Raw genomic sequence first — 27,398 nt, 5'->3', positions numbered from 1 at the left:
CACTTGATGCCAAAAAGGCATTTGATATGGTAGAATGGGATTATCATTTTAAGATTTTGGAAATAAACAGATTCAGGAATACTTTTATTGGATGGATTAAGTTACTTTATAGACACCCAGCTGCAGCGGTACAAACAAATGGATTAATTTCATATTATTCTACTCTGGATAGGGGCACCCGGTAGGGTTGCCCTCTTTCCCCATTTTTGTTCTGTCTTTCCTTGGAACCATTAGCAGCCGCGATAAGAAGGGAAGATGATTTTCCAGGAGTGGTGGCGGGAGGTATAAGCTTTTGCTTTATGCAGATTATATTTTGTTATTTGTCTCCGACCCTACTAGATCTATGTCTTGCCTCCACAGAATCATTAATTCCTTTTCTAAATTCTCAGGTTACAGAGTTAATTGGTCTAAATCTGAAACTTTGGCTTTGACAGCGTACTGCCCAGTAACGGCTTTCCAGCCGAGTACCTTGCAGTGGCCCAAACAGGGCATTAAGTATTTGGGCATTTTATTTCCAGCAAATTTGTCTGATTTAGTTTGAGTTCATTTTGACCCCTTAATTAAAAGGTTTTCGAGCGATGTTGGCAGGTGGGCTTCATTACATTTATCTGCGATTGGGAAGGTTAATGTTATTAAAATGAATTGTATTCCAAAATTAACTACTTGTTACTATCTCTCCCTGTAGATTTCCCCCTCTCTTATTTCAAGCAATTTGATAGCATAGCAAAGTCCTTCATATGGAATGGTAAACGTCCCAGATTACATTTTAACAAGTTATATAGGCCGAATAACAGAGGTGGGCTAGGCCTACCCAAGATTTTATTTTATTATTATGCATTCGGTCTCAGACATCTGGCTCATTGGTCGCTTCCACCTGAAAGGGCCCCTCCTTGGTTTTGTATTGAACAGGAAGTTCTTGCCCCTATTTTGCCATTACAAAGCCTTTCTATTAAACTAACCGGAGAAGTTAAGTTACACCCCGTTATCTCACATTTTCACTCGGTATGGACAGAAGTGTCCAGAGTGTTTAATTCGGACATTTATTTAAATGTTGTATCAAGCATATGGCTGAACCCTAAATGATATATTGAAAGGTCCCTTTTCTGCTGGTCAGAGTGGATTGTGAGGGGGACTACTACATTGGGTGACCTATATGAGAGTGGAGTGTTTAGATCTTTTGAAAATTTGGTTCAACACTTTGAGATTCCCAGATCTCAGTTCTTAATGTATTTACAGCTGCGCCACCTGCTTTGTAATATTTTTAGGAGTAGCTCACACCCCCCTAAAGCAGCAGATACTCTGGGAGAGGTGATTACTGCTAGAGGAAAAGATCATGATGATCCAGTTGATCAATTAATTTCTTCTCAAGCAAATTGATAGGTTGGTGTAAGAAACAAATCGATAATTAAAACATTTTTAACTTTAAATTGTTGCTTCTGACCAGCGCTGTATTTCCGTTTGAAATTAACTTCTCACGTGACATTCATTCCTCAGTTGTATACAAAGCGCGCACTTCCAACTTCTCGCTTGAACGCACCATATCACTTACGTCACTGATGTATCGACTGCTGGCAGGAAGCAATTTTTTAACAGTTAAAAACGTTTTAATTATCTATTTATTTTTAACACAAATCTATAGATTTGTTTCAGAATACATTAATTGATCAGCTGGAGTCGTGTGGATTATTTGTATGCTGCCTAAATATGCCTTTTGGACCATCAAACAGACAGCAGCCTGATGGCACCCATTTACATGAATTGGATGGACAAACTGAGCTGAAATCTGCTTATAACAATCCTCATTTTGGTTCATACACATTTGGGATGACTTAAAGGTGAGTAAATCATGACAATTTTCATTTGGTGGTGAACTAACCTTTAACAATGCTGCCATGTTTCTTTAAAATTAAGATTGTGAATTGATGCCAGAGTTTTAATACAAAGTCACGTGACCTCAGTATTTGCAGGGACTCCATTTTCAATAATTTTCACTGAAATTTGGACACAAATGTCCCATAGGACACAAAAACCATTGTAGGGTTTTAAAGAAGAGTTGTTACAGTTATTGGAATACTCCTGTGACCAGATACGATTTGATATTTTGAAATAAGTATGGCTATGTTTGTATGTTTGAATGTTTTTATTGCAGGTTTGCTGTGAGCCACAGCTGAAGACACGGAGAACTAACAGATGTTGATCTTAACCTCTGTCAACCTGGACAGACGTCTACTCCAGTCCAACCTACACCACACCAGACTTCTCTCTGCGTTTATATGGATGGCTGTCTACTAGGAAGTTCTATTTAGAAATCGATGTATGTCAATATAACTCAGGGACATAAAGAACTGAATATCGCAAGAGCAAAGAACTTGCCTTAAGAAATAATTGATAATTGCAAAGGGAAATAATTTATTCATTATTGTTCTCTGTCCTCCATTTTCATGGTATCATTTCTTTATAAAGTGCCTTCTGTGTGAAGGATAATTTAAATATCTTGTCATCTACTCACACTTATGTTCTTCCTATGGAGCCCTTTCCAAAATAGTTTTACATGCCCTTGCGATATGTTTTCCTTTTCCTTGCTATATATTGTCCATGGATTTAATTTAGTAATATTGAAGTAACATGGTTAATCTTGTGGTTATAGTACAGTTGAAGTCAGAAGTTTACATATACATAGGTTGAAGTCATTAAAACTCATTTTTTAACCACTCCACAGATTTCATATCAGCAAACTATAGTTTTGGCAAGTCGTTTAGGACATCTACTTTGTGCATGACATGAGTAATTTTTCCAACAATTGTTTACAGACAGTTGTTTCTCTTTTAATTGACTATACCACAATTCCAGTGGGTCAGAAATTTACATACACTAAGTTAACTGTGCCTTTAAGCAGCTTGGAAAATTCCAGAAAATTATGTCAAGCCTTTAGACAATTAGCCAGTTAGCTTCTGATAGGAGGTGTACTGAATTGGAGGTGTACCTGTGGATGTATTTTAAGGCCTACCTTCAAACTCAGTGCCTCACATCATGGGAAAATCAAAAGAAATCAGCCAAGACCTCAGAAACTAAATTGTGGACCTCCACAAGTCTGGTTCATCCTTGGGAGCAATTTACAAATGCCTGAAGGTATAATGTTCATCTGTACAAACAATAGTACGCAAGTATAAACACCATGGGACCACGCAGCCATCATACCGCTCAGGAAGGAGACGCACTCCGTCTCCTAGAGATGAACGTAGTTTGGTGCGAAAAGTGCAAATCAATCCCAGAACAACAGAAAATTATCTTGTGATGCTGAAGGAAACAGGTAGACAAGTATCTATATCCACAGTAAACGAGTCCTATATCGACATAACCTGAAAGGCTGCTCAGCAAGGAAGAATCCACTGCTCCAAAACCACCATAAAAGCTAGATTACAGTTTGCAAGTGCACATGATGACAAAGATCTTACTTTTTGGAGAAATTTCCTCTGGTCTGATGAAACAAAAATGTAACTGTTTGGCCATAATGACCATCGTTATGTTTGGAGGAAAAAGGGTGAGGCTTCCAAGCCGAAGAACACCATCCCAACTGTGAAGCATGGGGGTGGCAGCATCATGTTGTGGGGGTGCTTTGCTGCAGGAGGGACTGGTGCACTTCACAAAATAGATGGCATCATGAGGAAGGAAAATGATGTGGAAACTGAACCACCATCTCAAGACATCAGCCATGTTAAAGCTCAGTCGCAGATGGGTCTTCCAAATGGACAATGACCCCAAGCATACCTCCAAAGTTGTGGCAAAATGTGTTAAGGACAACAAAGTCAAGGTATTGGAGTGGCCATCACAAAGCCCTGACCTCAATCCGATAGGAAATTTGTGGGCAGAACTGAAAAAAACGTGTGCGAGCAAGGAGGCCTACAAACCTGACTCAGTTACACCAGTTCTGTCTGGAGGAATGGGACAAAATTCCAGCAACTTATTGTGAGAAGCTTGTGGAAGGCTACCTAAAACGTTTGACCCAAGTTAAACAATTTAAAGGCAATGCTACCAAATACTAACAAAGTGTATGTAAACTTCTGACCCACTGGGAATGTGATGAAATAAATAAAAGCTGAAATAAATCATTCTCTCTACTATTATTCTGACATTTCACATTTTTTACAACAGTTTAAATGTATTTGGTTAAGGTGTATGTAAACTTCTGACTTCAACTGTATATCTAAAAATACCATGGTTAAACTATGATTTCTGTAGTAAAACCATGTTTAAGTTTCATAACGGCCAACCATGGTTTCATACAGTAACCAAAGCTAAACTATGGTATTTTTAGTAAAACCAGAGGAACCACAAAACTGTGATTTTCGTTACCTTAGTTTTCATTGTCCTGTATTATTATTGTGGTTTCACTACAAATATGGTTACTATAGTAGAACCATGATACATTTTGTGGTTATGGTTTCACTACAAATACCACAGTTTAATAGTTGAAGAGGGAGCACAAAACTTACTGCAAGGTACTGCATATTATTTTAAATAAAAAAATTCAGGGAAAGAACAAATTCGTCCCTGTACTCTCAGAGAGGCTCAGTATGTTCCAAACCTGTATGTCTTTAGTGGAAGATATTGAAATATTCAGTCTCAGTCACCATTCACTTTTAAAGAGAGATTAAAAAAAGATGCAATAAAATTGAATGTTGACTCGGTCCCTTCTGCCTTTTGCATTCCACAGAATAAGAAATGTCATAAACATTCAGAACAACAAGAGGGTGTGTACAGTATATGATGCCAGGTTACATTTTTGGGGGTGAACTCATTAAATCTGTAACTCTGAGACTTGTTAAATTAGCCTGTAGTTTGTTTATTATTATTATACATTCATCTGTGATTGCACCAGTGTGATTTGGCTGTTTACAGTATAGACTTAAGATTTATGTACTGCAGAAAAAAATAAGTTTACTCTAAATATTTTTATGTATTTGTAAATGTATATTTTGCATAAATAAAAGGTACTACACTTGCTTTGTGTTTGATACATTTACATATATAGGCTGACTTATTATTTTAAGTATTTGGGATTTTAAAATAGAAAGTGAAAATGTGTTGATTGTATAGCATAGTTTTACCCAACTGAAATCAACATGTCAGCATAAGCTAATCATTTGCATTGATTTTATGTGTTTTCAATGGTTGAAAGGACGTTCATATGACTGGTAGCGAACGTCTCTTAAAGGTCCCCAAATGTCCTTTTGACGTCTAAAGGACCCTATACGAGGACGTTCTGGGGACCTGTTTTGTTAGATGGCTTTACTGCCACATTCCCGACGTGAAAATAGGATCCATATTCACAATATGTGACATAATAACAACGATACTAGTGCATCTATGACACACATTCCTACATAAAAAGAAAACAATGTTGAACATGTATTGTGATCTGTGATATATGACTATTTTCAGTAATCTATCTTCTTATAAAAGCGTGATTGAATCCCCATTACGTTAAATAAACTAATTTACGAACCTGTTATGAAAGTCACTGAGATGATCTACGAAGAACGTCACGAACATCAAGATGAAATCCAGATAAACCCGTAATCCATATAAGAAGAACGGAGTCCTGTTGACAAAGGGAAAAGCATGATCCACTAGTGATGTGACGTTCACCACCGAGGCTTAGAAGATTTTTGATTCGTTTAGCAATAACCACGTGCTCTGTGCCGTCTGAAGCTCTGTTTCCGCACACAACCACGTGACTGCTTCGACTTCCGATTCATCATTTTCAAGTGGTGTCAACAAATAAAGTATAATATTATCAAGAATTATAATAATAACATCAATAGTAATATTAATAACAATCAAATGATCTGACAATAATAAATCATTTAAATGTATAGTTTTGTGTATATTCAATGTGTGTCATTTATTTGTTTGTCTATTGCAGTCTTTATAATAAGGTATCTTAAACAGTGGAAGAAGCTAAACTGTATACATTAATGTTTTAAAGGCTGTCGTGTATTACTACAGTTATATTTTAAATACTTTACTGTATTGCAGGGATCAGAAAACAAATGATTGATGGGTCCTTGGTCAACATGACTGTAAAAGATTACCAGCCATTTACACCGGCAGCCAAAAGTTTGGAATAATGTACAGATTTTGCTCTAATGGAAAGAAATTGGTAATTTTATTCACCAAAGTGGCATTCAACTGATTGCAATGTATAGTCAGGACATTACTGATGTAAAAAACAGCACCATCACTATTTGAAAATAGTAACTACTTAAAGAGTTCTCATGAAAAAATCGTCCACGTGCAGCAATGACAGCTTTGCAGATCCTTGTTATTCTAGCTGTCAGTTTGTCCAGATACTCAGGTGACATTTCACCCCACACTTCCTGTAGCACTTGCCATAGATGTGTCTGTCTTGTCGGGCACTTCTCACGCACCTTACAGTCTAGCTGATCTCACAAAAGCTCAATGGGGTTAAGATCCATAACACTCTTTTCCAATTATCTGTTGTCCAATGTCTGTGTTTCTTTGCCCACTCGAACCTTTTCTTTTTGTTTTTCTGTTTCAAAAGTGGCTTTTTCTTTGCAATTCTTCCCATAAGGCCTGCACCCCTGAGTCTTCTCTTTACTGTTGTACATGAAACTGGTGTTGAGCGGGTAGAATTCAATGAAGCTGTCAGCTGAGGACATGTGAGGCGTCTATTTCTCAAACTAGAGACTCTGATGTACTTATCCTCTTGTCTAGTTGTACAAGTGATTGTCTAGTACCAAATTAGCAATTTAGCATGATTTCTCAAGGATAAGGTGTTGGAGTGATGGCTGCTGTCTAGATTTGATCAAAAATGACTTTTTTCCAATAGTGATGGTGCTGTTTTTTACATCAGTAATGTCCTGACTATACTTTGTGATCAGTTGAATGCCACTTTGGTGAATTAAAGTACCAATTTCCTTCTGAAACAGCAAAATCTGTACATTATTCCAAACTTTTGGCCGCCAGTGTACAATTGTTGAAGATGTTGGCTTTAGGGAGTTTGTTGGAATTTTAGACCCAACCTACATTATTCCATCCTGCCACTCATTAAAGAAAACAGTTGAGGATGGCCAAAGAGATGGCAAAGCCCACCTGTCCACATCGCTCAAAAACCTTTTTATTAAAGGGTCAAAATTACTCTAACTAATTCACTCAAATTTGCTGGAAATAAAATGCCCAAATACTTAATGCCCTGTTTGGGCCACTGGAAGGCGCCCGGTTGATAAGCTGTTACTGGGCAGTACGCTGTCAGAGCCAAAGCTTCGGATTTAGACCAATTCACTCTGTATCCTGAGAACTTAGAAAAAAGGAATTAATAATTCTGTGGAGGCAAGGCATAGATCTAATGGGGTTGGAGATGAACAATAAAATATCATCTGCGTAAAGCAGAAGCTTATGAAGATGGAAATTCATCTTCCTTTCTTATCGCAGCTGCTAATGGTTCCAGGGCAAGACAGAACAACCCTTCCGGGTGCCCATATCCAGAGTAAAATAATCTGAAATTAATCCATTCGTTTGAACCGCCACTACCGGGTGTCTATAAAGTAATTTAATCCACCCAATAAAAGTATTCCCAAACCCGTACATTCCCAAAATCTTAAAAAGATAATCCCATTCTACCATATCAAACGCCTTTCGGCGTCAAGTGAGATGGCAGCGATCGGATTCTGATCATTCGCCACTGACCACATGATATTGATGAAACGCCTAATGTTATCAGAAGAGCTGCAGCCCCGAATAAACCCCACCTGATCTATATGTATAAGAGATGTCATAACTTAATCGGTTAGCCAAAATTTTTGACAATATTTTAACGTCTAGCTGGATGAGGGAAATTGGACGGTAACTCTTACACTCACTTGGATCTTTGTCCTTTTTAAGAATCAGACTGATCTGGGCTGGCGTCATGGTTGGTGTAAGCTTTCCATTCTTTAATGATTCAGTATGAACTTCTAACAAAAGTGGAGCCAGTTCTGTAGCATAATATCTAAATAATTCAGCGGCAAAGCCATCTGGCCCTGGAGCCTTGCCTGTAGGCAGGGCCTTAATTACCTCACCAAGCTCCATCAAGTTTATCTCAGAATCAAGAGAATTTTTTTGCTCAGTTGTCAGTTTAGGAAGTGATGAGAGGGCTTTGCAATTGTGCAACATCCTCCTGAAGCTTCTCTCGGAGAGGATGTCTACATATGAGACTATGAGCGTTATGACACTGGCAACTCTGCTTGATCCACGTTTTAAAACTGTAGGCTTCTGCAGCCAGTCAAATGCACAGACTGCTGTGAGACGCATGCAATCAAAAGAGCTGAGGTAGTCCAAAACACCCCATCCACATCCTCTCAAATTCCCTCATTACAACCAGAGCCAGCAGGAGCCACAAGCAGCCATGCAACCCACTCAGGTACTGTTTGTGGTACTGTGTGTGTGTGTGTGTGTGTGTGTGTGTGTGTGTTTTATTACATTTGGCATGGATCATGCATGCATTGCAGAGAACCTGAATTCCATTAAATGTTTATTTGTATTATTCTATCCTTTTTCAGGTAAAGGTCTGTGGGATCTACCGGACAGTCATGTCATAGAAACCAGAAGGATGAAAAATGTGACTGCAGGTACCTCAGTGACCCACATATTCCACACAAAGAACATTCCCTGCATTTCTGAGCTATTCAAAAGGCTGTCTATCCACATCTTCATCATCTTGCCCTGGAATTTTTATGCACTCCTGCCTCCTCAGTCCTGTGTGAGAGAATATTCTCAAAGGCAGGGGAAGTAGTAGATAAAAAAAGAATAGACTTAGCCTCCGCACTGTTGAACAAATCCTGTTCCTTAATAAAAAATCTTTATAGTCTTCCATTTCCCACATAATAAAATGTCAACTCCCCAGTTCACAAGCACTTCAACTGATCATTCCACAATAATCTTCATCCTTCATCGCATCCCGTTCATTGCTGAATGGAAGAGAAAGCCTTTAGAACTATTTGCAGAAAAGCAAGCGACATTTAACAATAACACAATCATTTGATACAATAAATAATGATTAAATTGTGTTATTGTATCATTACTGTTGTTTAATAATTAATATCATTGTGTGATATAATTTATACGAATAAAAACTAATTTATCAATCCTCAACTGTTTATTTTTCTTCAGAAATATATGGTGCTTTACTCTTGTGTAAACTCATACTTATGACTAGGGGGAAATTATAATAATCTAACGAAGAATAAAATCAGTACTGTTTGAACTTTGTAGTGTTCTTGGTGATATTTTGTCACCTTGTGGATGGCGCTAAAACCTCAGCTGAGCAACAGACACTCTCCCTAACTTCATTTTATGGTGTTTGTTTGTGCTCTCTTTAATATGAATCACTTGTGTTGTTGTATTTCTTACTTATAAATCTCTGTACAATCGCTGAATGTAAAAGTCTCAAACAATGGGAGTCTGAGACAGCAGTGCTCGGCTGTTCTATAAGCTTCATATTGTATGTATTTAAACTTAATGGAGCTCATTACTAAGATCATTTTTAATACATTTTAGTAAATACTTTAATATTTCTTGCGATCAGTCATTTTAGTTTATAAACAAGAGTAATTTGCTGCAACTTTCTTATATACGTTTGCTATGGCTGAAGACGATACTGGAAGCACAGTCGCTGGCTGAGATCTCATCCATAACATTAAAGCTGATGTATGCAACTTTTTCTGTGTTAAAATACATTTTCTTATTTTAGCTTAATATGCAGAGGCAACTACAAGCCTATAGTCCATTTATAACACTGTGTCTCTGTGGCATTATGAAAATTCCTGTTTACTAATTCCTATTAACTAGTTGCATATTCACTATAATTATGAAAACGTGTCTCCGTTTGGCTAAAATTGCCATTTTAAATCCAAAATAGGTCATTTGTGTGATTCATGTAGATCTGATAAGTTTTTAAATTGGGGTTTGGGGGGGGGGGGGGGAGTGAAGACTGAAGAGGGCTGTCTCTGGAAGGTCAGTTTTTGACTGCCCGCATGCCTTAACCCTGTGCGACCTTCGGGACATTTTTGTCTTTTTCATTTTTGTTTTTTTGATCATTTTGGCTGTGTTAATGCCAATAGCATACATTTAGCCAAAGGTGTGTATTTTTTGGGGGGAATTTTGATATTTCAACCTCAGTTCCTATAATACATCTATAATACACTGTGTACACAAAATAGTTACACTCAGGACCTTCAGGACAAAAATGTCCCCATTGAAACACATTAAAACTGCAATATTTGATCCCAGTGCCATTAAAGCATAAAATCATGAATTCTATGATATTATGCTTTCATTCTGGAGCCCTGGCTTCAAAATGCACGTTTAATATTTTCCACCAGATGGCGCCATTTTTCTCATGTTTAGCCTATGGAGCAAATACAAGCTTTTCCCCTATTTTCTGTTTGCTTTATTATAGAGCACTGCAGGCCAATTGAATAAATGATGAAGCTAAAATTGTGTGGGTGTGTTTTGTATGTGTGTATTGAGAAATGTGTGTGTGTGTGTGTGTGTGTGTGTGTGTGTAAAAACAACAGTGGCATTATATAAACAAACTGGCATTTAAAGGGTTAAAATCCTGATAATGAATGAATATTTGGTAGTTATGATCAGGACTGATGCTGGTTAAAAAAAATAACTAATTGAAAGTGGAAAATAATATTAATATATAAACTGACAGACATTTTTGACCACTGAGTAACTTTTTTTATTGACGCACAAGGGTTAAGGTAAGAATCTCTTACAGTAGCGTTATGATAAACTTAATTGTCTTATATGACAATATGTCATGTCAAGCTTGGCACTGTTAATAGCCTTATAAGGTTGTTGTTTTTTAGCGAATACTAGCCATCACAATTTGGATGTAACGTTAGGTGTTAACGTTATTTTCATGGAGTCTAACGTTAGCTAGCGTACTTGTTATTCCAAATACCACTTACTGACGTTAGGGCTCTGGGACTACTCGTTTAATGTTACTAACGTTACCATTTTGCCGATGATTACAATATAAATTGAGCTCCTCATGCCAAAGTGGCAACTTAATGTTAACGTTAGCCCCTGATGGTTCCATGGTACAGCCGAGGAGGAAAAAAGGGCCAGGCTCAAGCACGCTGCAAAACTTAAAACTCTGGAACAGGACAAAAAGAAGAAATAAGGACAGTCTCTCTCTACCAAAATATAAAATTTTGGACCCCGCTCGGCTCTGCCCCCGGATGCCCCTAGGGGGTTCGCATCTTTGTCACCTTTTGTGAACCTGGGTGACCCTGATGAGTTTACATCCCAGCCAAACAGATAATTATATAGAATACAAATACAAACTGTTCACCATATTCCAAGTGTTCTGAAGCGACTGTGAGAGGAACAGACAGAAATTAAACTGATTATTAACTAATAACCATCCTGTTTAATCTTTATCTTATTGGAAGTAAAAATGTATGTGTTTTAGCGCCACTCAGTGGACATTTCATCTGCAAACTACAGCGATCTGAGAACACTTCGACGCTTTTGTGAAAATGTACCCACAGTCACGTTTTTGTAATGAGACTTTCAACAGATATAAATTATAAAATTAAACTAGTCACTTCAATCAGGTCTTAAATGAATGTGAAATAATAAAAAATCAAATGAGGCGATGTAGTGAAATGAAATAAAGGTGAACCCAGATGTAATGTCAGAAAGCAACTGATATCATGCATCCATTGTTAGGCAATTCTTTTTATTTATTTTTTAATTTTCTCCCCAATTTGGCATGCCCAATTCCCAATGTGCTCTAAGTCCCTGTGGTGGCGTAGTGACTCGCCTCAATCTGGGTGGTGGAGGACGAATCTCAGTTGTCTGAGACCATCAATCCACACATCATATCACATGGCTTGTTGAGCGCGTTACCGTGGAGACTTAATGTGTGTGGAGTCTTCACGCTATTCTCTGCGGCATCCACGCACAACTCACCACGCACCCCACCGAGAGCAAGAACTACATTATAGCGACCACGAGGAGGGTAACCCAACGTGACTCTACCCCCCTAGCAACCGGGCCAATTGGTTGCTTAGGAGACCTGGCTGGAGTCACTCAGCACGCCCTGGATACGAACTCATGACTCCAGGTGTGGTAGTCAGCGTCTTTACTTGCTGAGCTACCCAGGCCCCTCTACATCAAAGTATAAAGAATTTCTTCATTTTTGCTTTTGACTAAAGTAGAGGACATCCTAAGCTTTCATTAAAGGTATTAATATATTAGGTAACATATATTAGGTTGTGTGTATTTGGATCATAATTTTTTTTTCCCCCTTTTTCTCCCAATTTGGAATGCCCAATTCCCAATGTACTTTTTTAAGTCCTCGTAGTGGCGTAGTGACAATCTGGGTGGAGGAGGATGAATCCCAGTTGCCTCTGTGTCTGAGACCGTCAACCCGTGCATCTTATCACGTGGCTTGTTGAGCACGTTGCCACGGAGACATAGTGCATGTGGAGGCTTCATGCCATCCACTGTGGCAACCACGCACAACTCACCATGCACCCAACTGAGAATGAACCACATTATAGCGACCATGAGGAGTTTACCCCATGTGACTCTACCCTCCCTAGCAACCGGGCCAATTTGGTTTCTTAGGAGACCTGGCTGGAGTCACTCAGCATGCCCTGGATTCGAACTAGCGGACTAGCAAACTCCAGGGCTGGTAGCCAGCGTATTTTACCACTGAGCTACCCAGGCCCCTACTTTGCCCAAAACGAAAACTGAAATGAATCCGAGATAATTTTTATTGTATTTTTTTAGTTAGTTTTGAAGTTAAGAAAAATTATTTTAGTTTAGTTTGTGTTTTTCAAATAATTTCAGTTTTTATTTGTATTTTACTTAACGAATATGGTTGTAATTAGTTTTTATTTTAGTTTTCATTAATGGCTCCAACACTAAAAAATATCAAATATTGTAAATATACTATTTGTATTTATTCCAGAAACATAATGTACATATTTATTCATAAAAAAAAAGAAGAATACTAGTTTTTACTTTGCAATAATATAAATTTTACTGCCATAATGTAACTCCATATACTGTATTCATACACACATTTGGCTAGAAAACAATGGCATTCAATGGAAAAACTAGCCGTTTGTCTTTGTGAAACAAGTTCCACAATTTAAGTTTAACTTCTAACTGTCGTTTTGCTGACTTTTAGTGTTATTTTTACATGAAACGCAGTTTATCAAAAGTTGCATTCACACATAACAGCCTTTTCCAGAAAATTACCGTCAAGTCCCAGTTTATAGGTCATGTGTGAAAATATGAATATACTGGTAAATTTTGCTCTGGCAGTTTTCCTTAATGTGAAGTTTCATCATTACCTATAAATTTCCTTATTGATGGTACGTGTGATGTGCATGTGTGAACGGGGCTAATGACTAATGAAATAAATGCTGTTAGGAGGCTTCACAGATTCCCCTAAAATATATTCTAGGCTTAGAATAATTATAAAATTCAATATAATAAAATTCTATAGTTAATATACAAGATGAGTGATGTGTTATTTTATGTAACATTTACAAAAAGATACCAAAAGTAGTGATCCAGTAGTTTGCATCAGTCTATGATTACAGGAGATGAAAGGACATTAGGTGAAAACACTGAACCATTGACATGCAATAAAGAGTGTACTGACCCTAACAAAACTTTCAGGATAATCCAGAGGTCTGACTTTGTAAATGAAGTAAAGATACGTGTTTAAAATAACACGAGAAGTGATTATTTTTCAGCTAAATAACCAAATTATTTCATAAGAGCTTATCAAACAGATTTTTACCACGCGATTGCACGCTTCTTCTTTTTGTTAGGAACTATTTTACCGCCGTACAGTCAGCAAGTGCGTGAACAGCGACACCTGCTGGTGATGAACAGACAGTGACTGAAACATCATCAAGACTTTTATTTATCCCACATGAAACAAATCTAACGGATTAAATATTCCCACTTCATTCATTTAAAATAACTCAGTACTAGTTAGAACCGCTTTGACCCGGTTCTGTTCTGATCGTGTGTTTCTAAATGTGCGGAGGTCCCTTTAAATCTCACTCCATGTTTATCTTCATCAAAAGTTCCTGGAACTTAAACGGACTGAACCGGAGTTTATTCACAACATTATCCGAACTGACATCTGGAGTAACGGAACCGATCAGCTGATATCAAAGTTGATCTGCGATTAATAAATACTGTTAAGAATCATCATTTTCATCAGCAAATGAATTTGGATCAATTCGGATCAGAATCTACAAACATGACGAGTGAGTTTAGAACAACAACACAATAATATAACATTAATCAATACTACACGACACTTTACAGCTATATGCAACATTACACAACAGCATACAACACTTTACGACATTGTACACCAATAAAGAACACTGCACACAATAATACACAGTAATAAAACACAAATTACACAGCATGTCTCATATATTTTACATTAAAAATCAATATCATGATAGGATGGTCAATGTGGTTAAAGAGGGATGATTTGGGTTTAGATCAATATAGAATAGATCATATAGAATTAATTTGGTTTGTCAAAGAAGTGAATGTTTAACCCAGGTCAAAAGTTTTAGTGCAAGAGAGTTTAAAGAGCAGATCTGATACTGAAATCCCTCTTTATAGGATCACAAGTGCAGTTATCAGTATCAAGTCTAAACTCCACTTCTTCATTTTTCTAACCATTCAACCAGACCTAAAATATGCATAACATTATGAAATGCTGCTTAATGGTTATTTGCGATATTGCAATTTTGTGCTTACATTAAATTTGTGCCTTTAATGGAAACTTAGCTTACATAGACTGTCAGTCAGTAATATTGTCAGTGTGTCTGGACTGTGTAATGAGGTGTTGACAGCAGGAACATGAGATATGAGTTTTAGGTGTTGCCCCTCATGCAGGAAACTCTCTGGCTGTGTTTGATATGGTATACTAGTGTACTGCTTACTGCATACTGCGGAGTTTCTACTGTATACTACATACTATTTAAAAAATAATTTATATGCAATATTTTTATATTGTAGTATACAGTATATACTTTGTAGTATGCTATTTAAAAAACAGTCTGAATATTGCATAGAATATTTGAAAATAGGATGCATACTATTTTTATAAAATAGGATGTGAAACAGTATGCAAAATGCAGCTATAAACATTTCAAACAGTAGTACACTACATTGTTTTCACATTACCTTGTTGATTTAGTTAAAAAGTTAATACTTGCGTACAGCACACTGCGCAGATCTACTGTATACTACATACTGTTTAAAAAGAATTGTATGTAGTATACAGTATATACTTTGTAGTATGCTGTTTAAAAAATAGTCTGGATATTGCGTAGAATATTTGAAAATAGGATGCATACTATTTTTACAAAACAGGATGTGAAACAGTATGCAAAATGCAGCTGTAAACATTTCAAACAGTAGTACACTACATTGTTGTCACATAATCATGTTGATTTTGTTAGAATTGAATACTAGCGTACAGTATACTGCGCAGGATCTACTGTACACTACATACTATTTAAACATTTTTTATGTAGTATACAGTATATAATTTGTAGTATGCTATTTAAAAAATAGTCTGAATATTGCGTAGAATATTTGAAAATAGGATGCATACTATTTTTGCAAAATAGGATGTGAAACAGTATGCATACAGTGGTACACTACATTGTTGTCACATGACCTTGTTGATTTTGTAATAATAGAATACTAGCGTACAGCATACTGCGCAGATCTACTGTATACTACATACTGTTTAAAAAGAATTGTATGTAGTATACAGTATATACTTTGTTGTATGCTGTTTAAAAAATAGTCTGGATATTGCGTAGAATATTTGAAAATAGGATGCATACTATTTTTACAAAACAGGATGTGAAACAGTATGCAAAATGCAGCTGTAAACATTTCAAACAGTAGTACACTACATTGTTGTCACATAATCTTGTTGATTTTGTTCGAATTGAATACTAGTGTACAGTATACTGCGCAGGATCTACTGTACACTACATACTATTTAAATTTTTTATGTAGTATACAGTATATAATTTGTAGTATGCTATTTAAAAAATAGTCTGGATATTGCATAGAATATTTGAAAATAGGATGCATACTATTTTTTGCAAAATAGGATGTGAAACAGTATGCATACTGTGGTACACTACATTGTTGTCACATGACCTTGTTGATTTTGTAATAATAGAATACTAGCGTACAGCATACTGCGCAGATCTACTGTATACTACATACTGTTTAAAAAGAATTGTATGTAGTATACAGTATATACTTTGTAGTATGCTGTTTAAAAAATAGTCTGGATATTGCGTAGAATATTTGAAAATAGGATGCATACTATTTTTACAAAATAGGATGTGAAACAGTATGCAAAATGCAGCTATAAACATTTCAAACAGTAGTACATTACACCGTTGTCACATGACCTTGTTGATTTTGTTAAAAATGTAATACTATTGTACAGCATACTGCGCAGGATCTACTGTATACTATTTTAAAAAGATTATGTAGTATACATTATATACTTCGTAGATACCATTTAAATATAGTCTGCATATTGCGCAGAATACTTTAAAATAGTATGATTGGATGTGAAACAGTATGCAAAATGCAACAACAAACATTTCAAACAGTAGAATACTACATATTTGTTACATGATCTTTTGATTTTATTTGATTTCGTTGCATCTTTAATTTAGTGAGTGGCGTCCAGTTATTGTCTCAGAAATAAAATGTTTACATTGCATTTTTAGTTAAATTATATTTTTTAGTCTGATTTAGAAATGATTCAAGAAAAATATGTTAAAGTTGATATTACTTCCTATTCATTGCATTGTATACTAAATATTTTAGCAACTGTATTCCTTGCACATAGAACATCAGCATACTGCAGAAATACTACACACTAGTACGCCACTTCTCCCTCTCTTGCCAAATAATGCAATTCTTGCCGCATGGTTGTCGCAGCAACATATCAGAGTGAGGATGAGCGCTTGTGGGGGAATCCTCTGACGGAGGATGGGGGTGGGGTCAATCACTCAAGGCTCCACCTCCACTACTGCGCTAAGAGATCCCCAAGCCCCGCCCCCTCCTATGTCCTGTACTGATAAGACTCTACTGGCACTCGTCCCTGTATCTCTCTCTCTCTCAGTCCGGTGTGCAGACAGACAGTTGACACAGCATGTCGGACCCCAGCGCAGATCCAGCGCAGAGCAAAACCAAAATAAAACCACGCAAGAGAGGCAGTTTACAGAGCCGGACCAGCCCGGGTGAGTCCCACCGCAGAGAGAGGGAGAGAGATAGAGAGGGTGGGGTGGTTTGGTTATCGTACCGTTAGAACAGTTTACTAACAGATACCGTTATGCTCTTATATAGTTTGTTTTTCTTTATTTTAATGTGTTTTTTTTTGCAGCATGTTTTATTAAATGCAGTTTTCTGCTGTTAGTCCTGCGACATTTGGCATGAAAGCACATTGTCATGAATTAATGATGGTTAGGCAGGGTGGGGGAGTCCTGTTTCTGTCTGATTACTAACTGAGTGTTAAACTGATCTCAGAACAGATAGAAAAACTCTTTTACTGTTCTCTGGATGGTTGGTTTGTAATTTTCAACCCATTTCAAACCTTATTTCTGTTAGAGCCAAATAGATAATGTTACCTTGGTGGCATTTAACTCAGCAGAATTCATGACAACAAAGTTCATTACATCCCAAAAATCCAATAGTTTACATTTGCAAACCATTAAAACACAGGTACATGATCAGTGACAAAACAGCACTGGACCAGAATCTCTTTCACACAGGGCCAGTGGACTATACAGTATATGTAATATTTGTTTTGCCCTGAGCACATTAATATATTCATGTTATGAGGAATTGTGGGAAAATGTTCTTCCAGGCGTGTTAGGTAAGCTCATGAATTACACAAGAGATGTGACCGTTTCCCGCATCAAGAAACTCATAACTCATATCTACTCTCATGTTTACACAGGAGTAAAACTGTATGTTACGATCTATTTTATGTTAAATAATAAGTCTCTACAGTGAGAAATGGAGATAAGATATCTAACGTACAGTTTGTAAGTCAGCTGTATATTATTCTACCAAATATATATGATATAAACTGATAATCCTGTGCACACAAACTCCTGGAAATTACATAAAGCAGCCAATCAGAGCTCTTGGCAATTTTGTGTGCAACATACATCATATGGTTCATAAATAGTTTGTAAGTACGCAGTCAGAGGTGTAGTATACAATAACAAACCAACCGTTGTATATTATGCTGGATTGTAGCGCCATCTGGTGGACTGGACTGTTTCTGGCTCACGTGTTTGTTTGTGTGTAATCTATTAAGCTGAAGGGTTTTACAGTTTAAGGACAGTTAATCACAGAGATTAATCAATATTACACACAGATTCACCCATGACATTATGATCGTATTTCTTAAATTAGTATGCAATTTATCTCGGGATTGCAACTTATTTCTCGGAATTGCAACTTCTCACAATTACAACTTTCTCTAACAATTGCAACTTTTTTTTTCGGAATTACAACTTCTCACAATTGTGACTTATTTTGCAGAATTGTAACTTCATATCTCACAACTACAACTTTAAAACTTTTAATTGTAACTTATTTCTCGAAATTGCAACTTATCTCGCAATTGTGACTATTTCTTGCAATTTACTTATTTTGCGGAATTGCAACTTTAAATCTCACAATAGCGACTATTTCTCACAATTACAACTATTTCTCGCAATTCCGACTTAATTCTCAGAATTACAACTTATCTCACAATTGTGACTTTCTCACAATTTCAACTTTTGTGGAATTACAACTTTATATCTCACAATTGCAAATTTAAATCTCACAGTGGTGACTATTTCTCGCATTTTCGACTTGTTTTTTCGGAACTTCAACTTATCTTCAACTCGCAATTGCAACTATTATGACAATTTCTTGTAATTTCTACTAATTTCGAGGAAATTGCAGCTTTATATCTAGCAATTGTGTGTTTATATCCACAAAGTTGTGACTTTTTATCTTGTAGTTGTGACTATTTCTTGCTATTATGAAAATTTCTCGCAATTTCGACTCATTTTGAGGAAATTGCAACTTTATACAGTATCTCACAATTGCAACTTTAAATCTCACAATTTCGACTTTTGTGGAATTACAACTTTAAATCTCACAATTGCAACTATTTCTCGCAATTTCGACTAATTTCAAGGAAATTGCAACTTATCTCGCAATTGTGACTTATTTCTCAGAATTACAACTATCTCGAAATTGCGACATTTCTCGGAAATGCAACTCTTTCTCGCAATTTTGACTTATTTTGTGTAATTACAACTTTAACTCTCACAATTGCAACTTTTTTCAGAATTACAACTCATAATTGTGATTTATTTTGCAGAATTGTAACTTCATATCTCACAAATACAACTTTAAATTGCGCAATTTCAACTAATTTCAAGGAAATTGCAACTTATCACGCAATTGCGACATATTTCTTTGAATTGCAACTTCTCACAATTGTGACTCACAATGTCTACTTATTTCTCGGAATTACAACTTTTCTCACAATTTTGATTTATTTCTCGGAATTACAAGTTGTCTCACTATTTTGACTAATTTTGTAGAATTGCAACATTATATCTTACAATTGTGACTTATTTTGTGGAATTGCAACTTTAAATCTCACAATAGCAACTATTTCTTACAATTGCGACTCACAATTGTGATTTATCGAATTACAACTTCTCACAAGTGCGACTGCAACTTTGTTCTCGAAATTGTAACTTATCTCGCAATTTCAACTATTTATTGCAATTGTGACATATATATCGGAATTACAACTTCTCACAATTGTGACTCTTTTTCTCAATTTTGACTTATTTTGCCAAATTACAACTTTCTCACAATTGCAACTTTTTTTCAGAATCACAACTCACAATTTTAATTTTTTTTTTTTGGAAATGTAACTTCATATCTCACAATTACGACTTTAAATCTCACAATAGCAACTATTTCTCACAATTGTGATTCTCACAATTATAACTTATTTATCAGAATTACAATTTCTCACAATTGCGACTGGAGCTTATTTCTCAAAATAGCAACTTATCTCGCAATTTAAACTATTTCTTGCAATTATGACTATTTATCCGAATTACAGCTCATCTCACAATTGTGACTCTTTCGTGCAATTATGACTTGTTTATCGAAACTACAACTTACTGTATCTTGCAATTGTGACTCATTTCTCTGAATCGCAACTTAACTCGCAATTTCGACTATTTCTTGCGATTATGACATATTTATCGGAATTACAACTCACAATTGTGACTTATTTTTCAGAATTGCAGCTTATCTCGCAATTTCAATAAATTTTTTTCGAAACTACAGCTTCTCTCGCAATTGTGACTTATTTCTCAGAATTGCAGCTTATCTCGCAATTTCGACTATTTCTTGCAATTATGACTTATTTATCGGAATTACAACTTACTGTATCTTGCAATTGTGACTCTCGCAATTTTGACTTATTTTGTGTAATTACAACTTTTTATCTCACAATTGTGAATTTAAATCTAACAATTGTGACTATTTCTCACAATTTCAGCTTATTTTTCAGAACTACAACTTCTACAATTGAGGCTTATTTCTCAGAATTGCAACTTACCTCGCAATTTTAATTTTTATATCTAGCAATTGCGTGTTTATGTCACACAATTGTGACTTTTTATCTCACAAAGGCAAGTTTATATCATGCGACTTCATATTTCGCAATTGTAAGTTATAAAGTCAGAACTACCTTTTTATTCCGTGGGGGAATCAAGGCACCATGCTAAACCCTAAAAGGGTAAAAACAAACTTTAATTAATTGATTTTCGAACTGAGGACAACACCAGATGTTCCTAAAGTTTTGTCAGATTTAACTTTATAAATCTATTTTAAACATTCTGAGACACAGTAGGAATATTTATGTGTGTGTGTGTGTGTGTGTGTTTGTATGTGTAGCAGCTGTTGTTTTGAGGGCTGTGTGATTGTGTTGCTGTATGTGTGTGTTTCAGGGATCTACACACACGATGATACACACACATCTGAATCCAACACAAAACTCTCACTATGAAAACAATGGTGTGTGTGTTAATCGCAGCTTCTAAATATGAACCTTGAGTTTGATTGTGTGTGTGTTTGAATGTGTCTGGAATGTAAACCTCCATCTAGACACTGTTAAAGAAAGTTATAAGAGTTCAATCTCTATTTGTATGGTGTAGGTCATCCAGGTACTATGCATAGTATACATACTGCAGATGTTAGTATGAGTAGTACAGCAGTATTCTATTACGAGCACACACTTACTCTGTTTAAGCTCGTTTCTCAGGATTCCTCTGTTAAACATACGGGGAGGGGGAGATGTGTTGGTGCATTCCACCCACAACCCCCCTGACTCTATCTGCAACTTGGTATGATCCAAACCAGAGACAACTCGACCATCCCAACAGAGAGAGAGAGACAAATAGCTGCAATGTTACTGAGAAAAGAGACTGTAGATCACAAACACATGCAAACAGAGAGATAGAGACACAGACAGTTCAAGAGTCGGACGGGAGGCGATTTTAAACCTGAGCATCCAAACAGAGAACAAATTACACACAGGTACTACACACACACACAGCATCTTGTAAACGTATTCTGAATTAATCACTGAAATGATTCCAAAATTATGGTACGTTTACAGTAAATTATCAGGTCATGTCTATGAGAGAACATGTGTGTGTGTGTCTGTTTGTGTATGTGCTGTACCTATTTTCACTGTATAGTCTCAGTGATGTGGAACGCACGTCACATTATCATGTACTTAAAGTCATGAGATGACAGTCCATTGTGAAAACAGATTTTGTGTCGGTCCCTAAAAAAGTTACATGTCACAATCTCAAATTAATTTGCAACAAAATATGTGACCTATAAACATCTGTCTCCATGGTTACGTGGTTCTAAGCGTGTTCGGAGGGCCGTCTGATGTACATTGCGCACAAAAATTCTTGAAGTGCTTTCTCAAAATCACAAGCTCCAATCTGATTGGCTGGCTTTACGCAATTTGAGGGTGCTGTCTAGATGATAAATCTTGTTCCGTAACCTCATAAAATTATGTTACTATACGTACATATTGGTAAAATAATTTTTATGTGGATTGTTATTCACAGAAATGAAGATGAACACTAGAGGCACTATATCAACTGTGACTTTATTCACTTTCACACATCACGAGTAAGACGGCAGATTAACAGTTCATAGAAACGCACTTTTCGCTCTGTTACTCACACATTGTTGTCTTATGAGATGTAAACTTACTTACTATAGCGCATGACTCGTTTTAATGTTTGTATAACATAATCAACTATATTTACAAGCTTGTTCGAATATTGCACGGAAGCTCAACTGATAGAGTGTTGCACTTGTGATGTAAAGGACCGAAGTATGAGTCCTGAAGAGCATGCGAGTCGACACGTGATTCTGACGTTAATTGCGTTTTTCTGACACTATTTGTTAGGTTTAGGTTTAAGGTTTAGGGTAGGCAGGTCAGTTTTGTTGATTTAAAACTCGATATAGAGTATAACCTAAAAACCTTATCTGTTTGGAAGAACATTTAACTCGCTTTTAGCGCCACACAGTGGACATTTCACCTCAGAACTGTGCAATTCATGTAAGGAACCACATAATATTTTGCTTAAATTTTGCCATGGTCATGTAATTTTCACAATATTAAGCTGTTGTTTTACAAAACTTTTGCGAGATTTGCATCACGTGCACTGCACGAGACGTAGCAGCATGTGGAAAATCAGTCAAAGTTTACTCATCCCTGTGTTGTTATAACACTATATAACTTTCTTTCTTTTTCTGAACACAAAGGGAGAAATTGTGAAGAAAAGTTGTGCTCAGTGATGTCATACAATGTCAGTTTATGGTGACCACCTCTTCAAGCTTCAAAAGAACACAAAATATAATTCAGAAGTCTAATAAATTATTCATGAGACTCATGATTGTTATGAAAGCATATGATAAGATTTGGTGAAAAACAAACTGAAATCTAATGTATTATTTAGTGAAAATGTTCACTGATCGTTGATCTCCTGTGTGCGTTCATGATAGGACACGAGAGCAACAGTTCACACAGCGCCCTCGCGACATTGGGGCGTTCAAGCGAAAACTCGTTTTGTTTATCTAAAAACAGCGATAGTGACAACAGAACACAACTGCACACAAAACAGAGAACAGAACTCACTAAACATGTCTGAAGAGTTTGTAGAGGAAGAATTGATGCACTTCTATGCCCAGCCTTATTTCATAAGTATTCATAAATCAAACAGAAACATAGCAGTCTACAGGCAGCCACAGTCACACCGTGTCCTTACCTGACGGCAAACAACACGAGATAAAAGGTATATTTTCTATGTTAATCAGAGTTTTTGATGAGTGATTGTACATTCTATCGATCACTTATTTTCTATTTTCAGCAACATGCTGGTAAATCCGTTTGCGTTGAACTGTCACCGGTCCAAAAAATAAGGCTGGGCATAGAAATGCATCAATTCTTGGACTACAAGCTCTTCAGACATGTTTAGTAAGTTCTGTTCTCTGTTTTGTGTGCAGTTGTGTTCTGTTGTCACTATCGCTGTTTTTAGATAAACGAGTTTTCGTTTGAACGCCCCAATGTCATGAGGGGGATGCATGAACTGTTGCTCTCGTGTCCTATCATGAACGCACACACAGGAGATCAACGGTCAGTGAACATTTTCATTAATAATACATTATATTTCAGTTTGTTTCTCATCAAATCTTATCGTATACTTTCATAACAATCATGAGTCTCATGGAATAATTTATTAGACTTCTGAATTATACTTTTGTGTTCTTTTGAAGCTTGAAGAGGTGGTCACCATAAACTGCCACTGTATGACATCACTGAGCACAACATTTATACACAATTTCTCCCTTTGTGTTCAGAAAAAGAAAGTAGGTTATATATGGTTATAACAACACAGAGATGAGTAAACAATGACTGAATTTTAATTTTTGTGTGAACTCATTTTTAAAGACTGAGGTATAGTTCGTTTTGCAACACGTCGACCGCTTCAGCATTGTAAAGTATACTCTTTTGACCGTGAGCCTGTACGGATGCGTTTGAAGAACTGGGCCACATCTGGACAGTCCGCGTGCATGAAAATTTGTGTCAAGCACTCTGTGAGCGAGGAAAAATACTATGATTAGCTAGATTTACATTGAGATCTGTTGTCTGATTTGTGTGTGTTGTGGGATTACAGTGTTTTATGGTGTCATCTGTGATGGATTATGTGAACTATACTGGGTGAAGTGAAGTGTGTGTGTTTAACAGAGAGGTTTCTGTTTGTGACACTCATAGGTGTGTGTAAAGAGCAGGTGTCATACACAGTTGACTAATTGTGTATTTAACAGGTTAATTCTATTAGCTTTCTGTCTCAGTGAGTGCATGACGGTTCTTCTCAATAGTGTAATTTAATCAAATGATTACTGAGCTGAAATAATCAATGATTCGAATGCTTATGTTCAATAATTATTAGTGTGAAAGAGAGATTTGTCGTTTTATAAGCAATAATTTTATTTGAAACAAAGTTGATTTTAATGTGAATCTGACTTTTAAATAACTTTCTTATGATGTTTTACATTCATATGAGCGCTTTCACACTGTCGTGAGTGAAAAGGTGTATATAACGTCATTGAGGAACTTTCCCTTGGGAGCTTAGAGGAGTTACAGTGCATCCGGAAAGTATTCACAGCGCTTCACTTTTTCCACATTTCGTTATGTTACAGCCTTATTCCAAAATGGATTAAATTCATTATTTTCCTCAAAATTCTACAAACAATACCCCATAATGACAACGTGAAAGAAGTTTGTTTGAAATCTTTGCAAATTTATTAAAAATAAAAAACACTCTTCCTAGAGCTGGCCGCACGGCCAAACTGAGCGATCGGGGGAGAAGGGCCTTAGTCAGGGAGGTGACCAAGAACCCGATGGTCACTCTGACAGAGCTCCAGCATTTCTCTGTGGAGAGAGGAGAACCTTCCAGAAGAACAACCATCTCTGCAGCACTCCACCAATCAGGCCTGTATGGTAGAGTGGCCAGACGGAAGCCACTCCTCAGTAAAAGGCACATGACAGCCCGCCTGGAGTTTGCCAAAAGGCACCTGAAGAACTCTCAGACCATGAGAAACAAAGATTGAACTCTTTGGCCTGAATGGCAAGCGTCATGTCTGGAGGAAACCAGGCACCGCTCATCACCTGGCCAATACCATCCCTACAGTGAAGCATGGTGGTGGCAGCATTGTGCTGTGGGGATGTTTTTCAATGGCAGGAACTGGGAGACTAGTCAGGATCGAGGGAAAGATGAATGCAGCAATGTACAGAGACATCCTTGATGAAAACCTGCTTCAGAGTGCTCTGGACCTCAGACTGGGGTGAAGGTTCATCTTCCAACAGGACAACGACCCTAAGCACACAGCCAAGATAACAAAGGAGTGGCTACGGGACAACTCTGTGAATGTCCTTGAGTGGCCCAGCCAGAGCCCAGACTTGAACCCGATTGAACATCTCTGGAGAGATCTGAAAATGGCTGTGCACCGACGCTCCCCATCCAACCTGATGGAGCTTGAGAGGTCCTGCAAAGAAGAATGGGAGAAACTGCCCAAAAATAGGTGTGCCAAGCTTGTAGCATCATACTCAAAAAGACTTGAGGCTGTAATTGGTGCCAAAGGTGCTTCAACAAAGTATTGAGCAAAGACTGTGAATACTTATGTACATGTGATTTTTTTCGTTTTTTATTTTTAATAAATTTGCAAAGATTTCAAACAAACTTCTTTCACGTTGTCATTATGGGGTATTGTTTGTAGAATTTTGAGGAAAATAATGAATTTAATCCATTTTGGAATAAGGCTGTAACATAACAAAATGTGGAAAAAGTGAAGCGCTGTGAATACTTTCCGGATGCATTGTACACAATGTTTCTACAGTTTAACAAGAAAACAGTTAGAAACACTTTGACAGATGAAACATAAATAAAGACACGATTACATGCCATGTCAATGTTTTTTATGCGGTTAGGGTACTTTTACAAGAAATGCTAACCAATGTAGCCTTTAGCATCGTATAGACCAGTGGTTCTCAAACTTTTTTGTACCAAGGCACATCTTTGTAAATATAAAATTTCCAAGGCACACCATTTTTTTCCTCAAAATACAATGACGCATACATCCTCATAAATGTCAAATAAACTGTATTAAACATAAAACACAAATCAGAAATAAAAAATGGACTTGAAACCATGGTAAATTATATCTGTGAAAAAAATACAAATTTCATGGAATATTTGAAAAAGGTTATTTAGGTTGTAAGGACAAATCGGGGCTCTACGCAAAAAAAAAATGTATTTAGGAAAAAAAATGCAAAAGGATATGATGATTATAAAACAATGTTGCAATGACAATGGAACTTGCATTGACCTGGAATTTGCATAAATTCCTGCTTGGTAATCTCATTATAAAGTGTGAACATTTCAACAGGATATGCAGTTTAAATAGGTTTTTGTAGTCTGGCAGTGCGTGGTTATAATGTTACAATGCGCACCTCCGTTAGAAGCAGAATAATGTTCGGTTCGGTGCGCTGTCACCCTCTCGCAGTTGTGCAAAGAGGCTCTTATTGTTAGTGACATTTCATGGTTATTTTTATATGTTTGAGATTTTGCTTATCACATTGAGTTAGGCGAGGACGCTGATATGCCGTTTACTGGTATCGCGCATTTTATGGATTCATGCATTTTTATTTGACTCGCTATTTTTCTCAGAAACTTGCTTTTGAGTGCGAGGTTAAGACATCATCCATCAATAATTAATTATTCAAAACACTGTCCGTCATTTTGACAGATAGGCCTACAAGCAAGAATCTCAATTATATTTTATAATGAATTCTATGAGGAAAATGCATGTTGGAGCATAACTTTGTTTCTCTAGTAAGACCTTTGATATTAAAGCAAAGATGTACTGCAAAAATGTAAATTTAAATATTGTTTTTCAGTAAAAATATCTAAAAATAATTAAAACAAGATAAATTTACTTGAGTAGCAAAACTGCATAAGATATTTAGGCTTTTTTTCAAAGAATGTTTTTTAATATAAGTGTAACAAAAATTGCCAGTGCTGAAGAAGTAATCCAAAGTATTTAGATTACATTACTGACTTTGAGTAATGTAACAGAACACAAATTACATTTTACAGCAT

At 36.5% G+C, this 27,398-nt stretch overlaps 2 protein-coding genes across 4 annotated transcripts in view; one reads left to right on the top strand and one right to left on the bottom strand.

The window, feature by feature from the left end:
* Window positions 1-5,644, bottom strand: part of LOC127438049 (zinc finger protein 431-like) — a 102,979-nt gene extending 97,335 nt beyond the window's left edge. The window contains exon 1 of the mRNA XM_051693335.1: window positions 5,507-5,644. The gene's annotated coding sequence lies outside the window, so the exon portion shown is untranslated. The remainder of the gene's footprint in view (window positions 1-5,506) is intronic.
* Window positions 5,645-14,123: 8,479 nt separating this feature from the next.
* Window positions 14,124-27,398, top strand: part of LOC127438170 (AMP deaminase 2-like) — a 33,706-nt gene continuing 20,431 nt past the window's right edge. For 2 of the 3 annotated variants that reach the window (XM_051693523.1, XM_051693521.1), the window contains exon 1: window positions 17,196-17,354. In XM_051693523.1, the coding sequence (XP_051549483.1) occupies window positions 17,267-17,354 (88 nt within the window). In that variant the 5' untranslated portion in view covers window positions 17,196-17,266. Of the gene's footprint in view, window positions 14,316-17,195; window positions 17,355-27,398 lie in introns of those variants that run through there. The other variant, XM_051693522.1, reaches the window with a different exon arrangement.

The sequence above is a fragment of the Myxocyprinus asiaticus genome, chromosome 49 (assembly GCF_019703515.2).
Source record: "Myxocyprinus asiaticus isolate MX2 ecotype Aquarium Trade chromosome 49, UBuf_Myxa_2, whole genome shotgun sequence".
Taxonomy (NCBI): domain Eukaryota; kingdom Metazoa; phylum Chordata; class Actinopteri; order Cypriniformes; family Catostomidae; genus Myxocyprinus; species Myxocyprinus asiaticus.
Note: the sequence above shows the minus strand (reverse complement) of the source record. Positions and strands in the feature narration are given on the sequence as shown.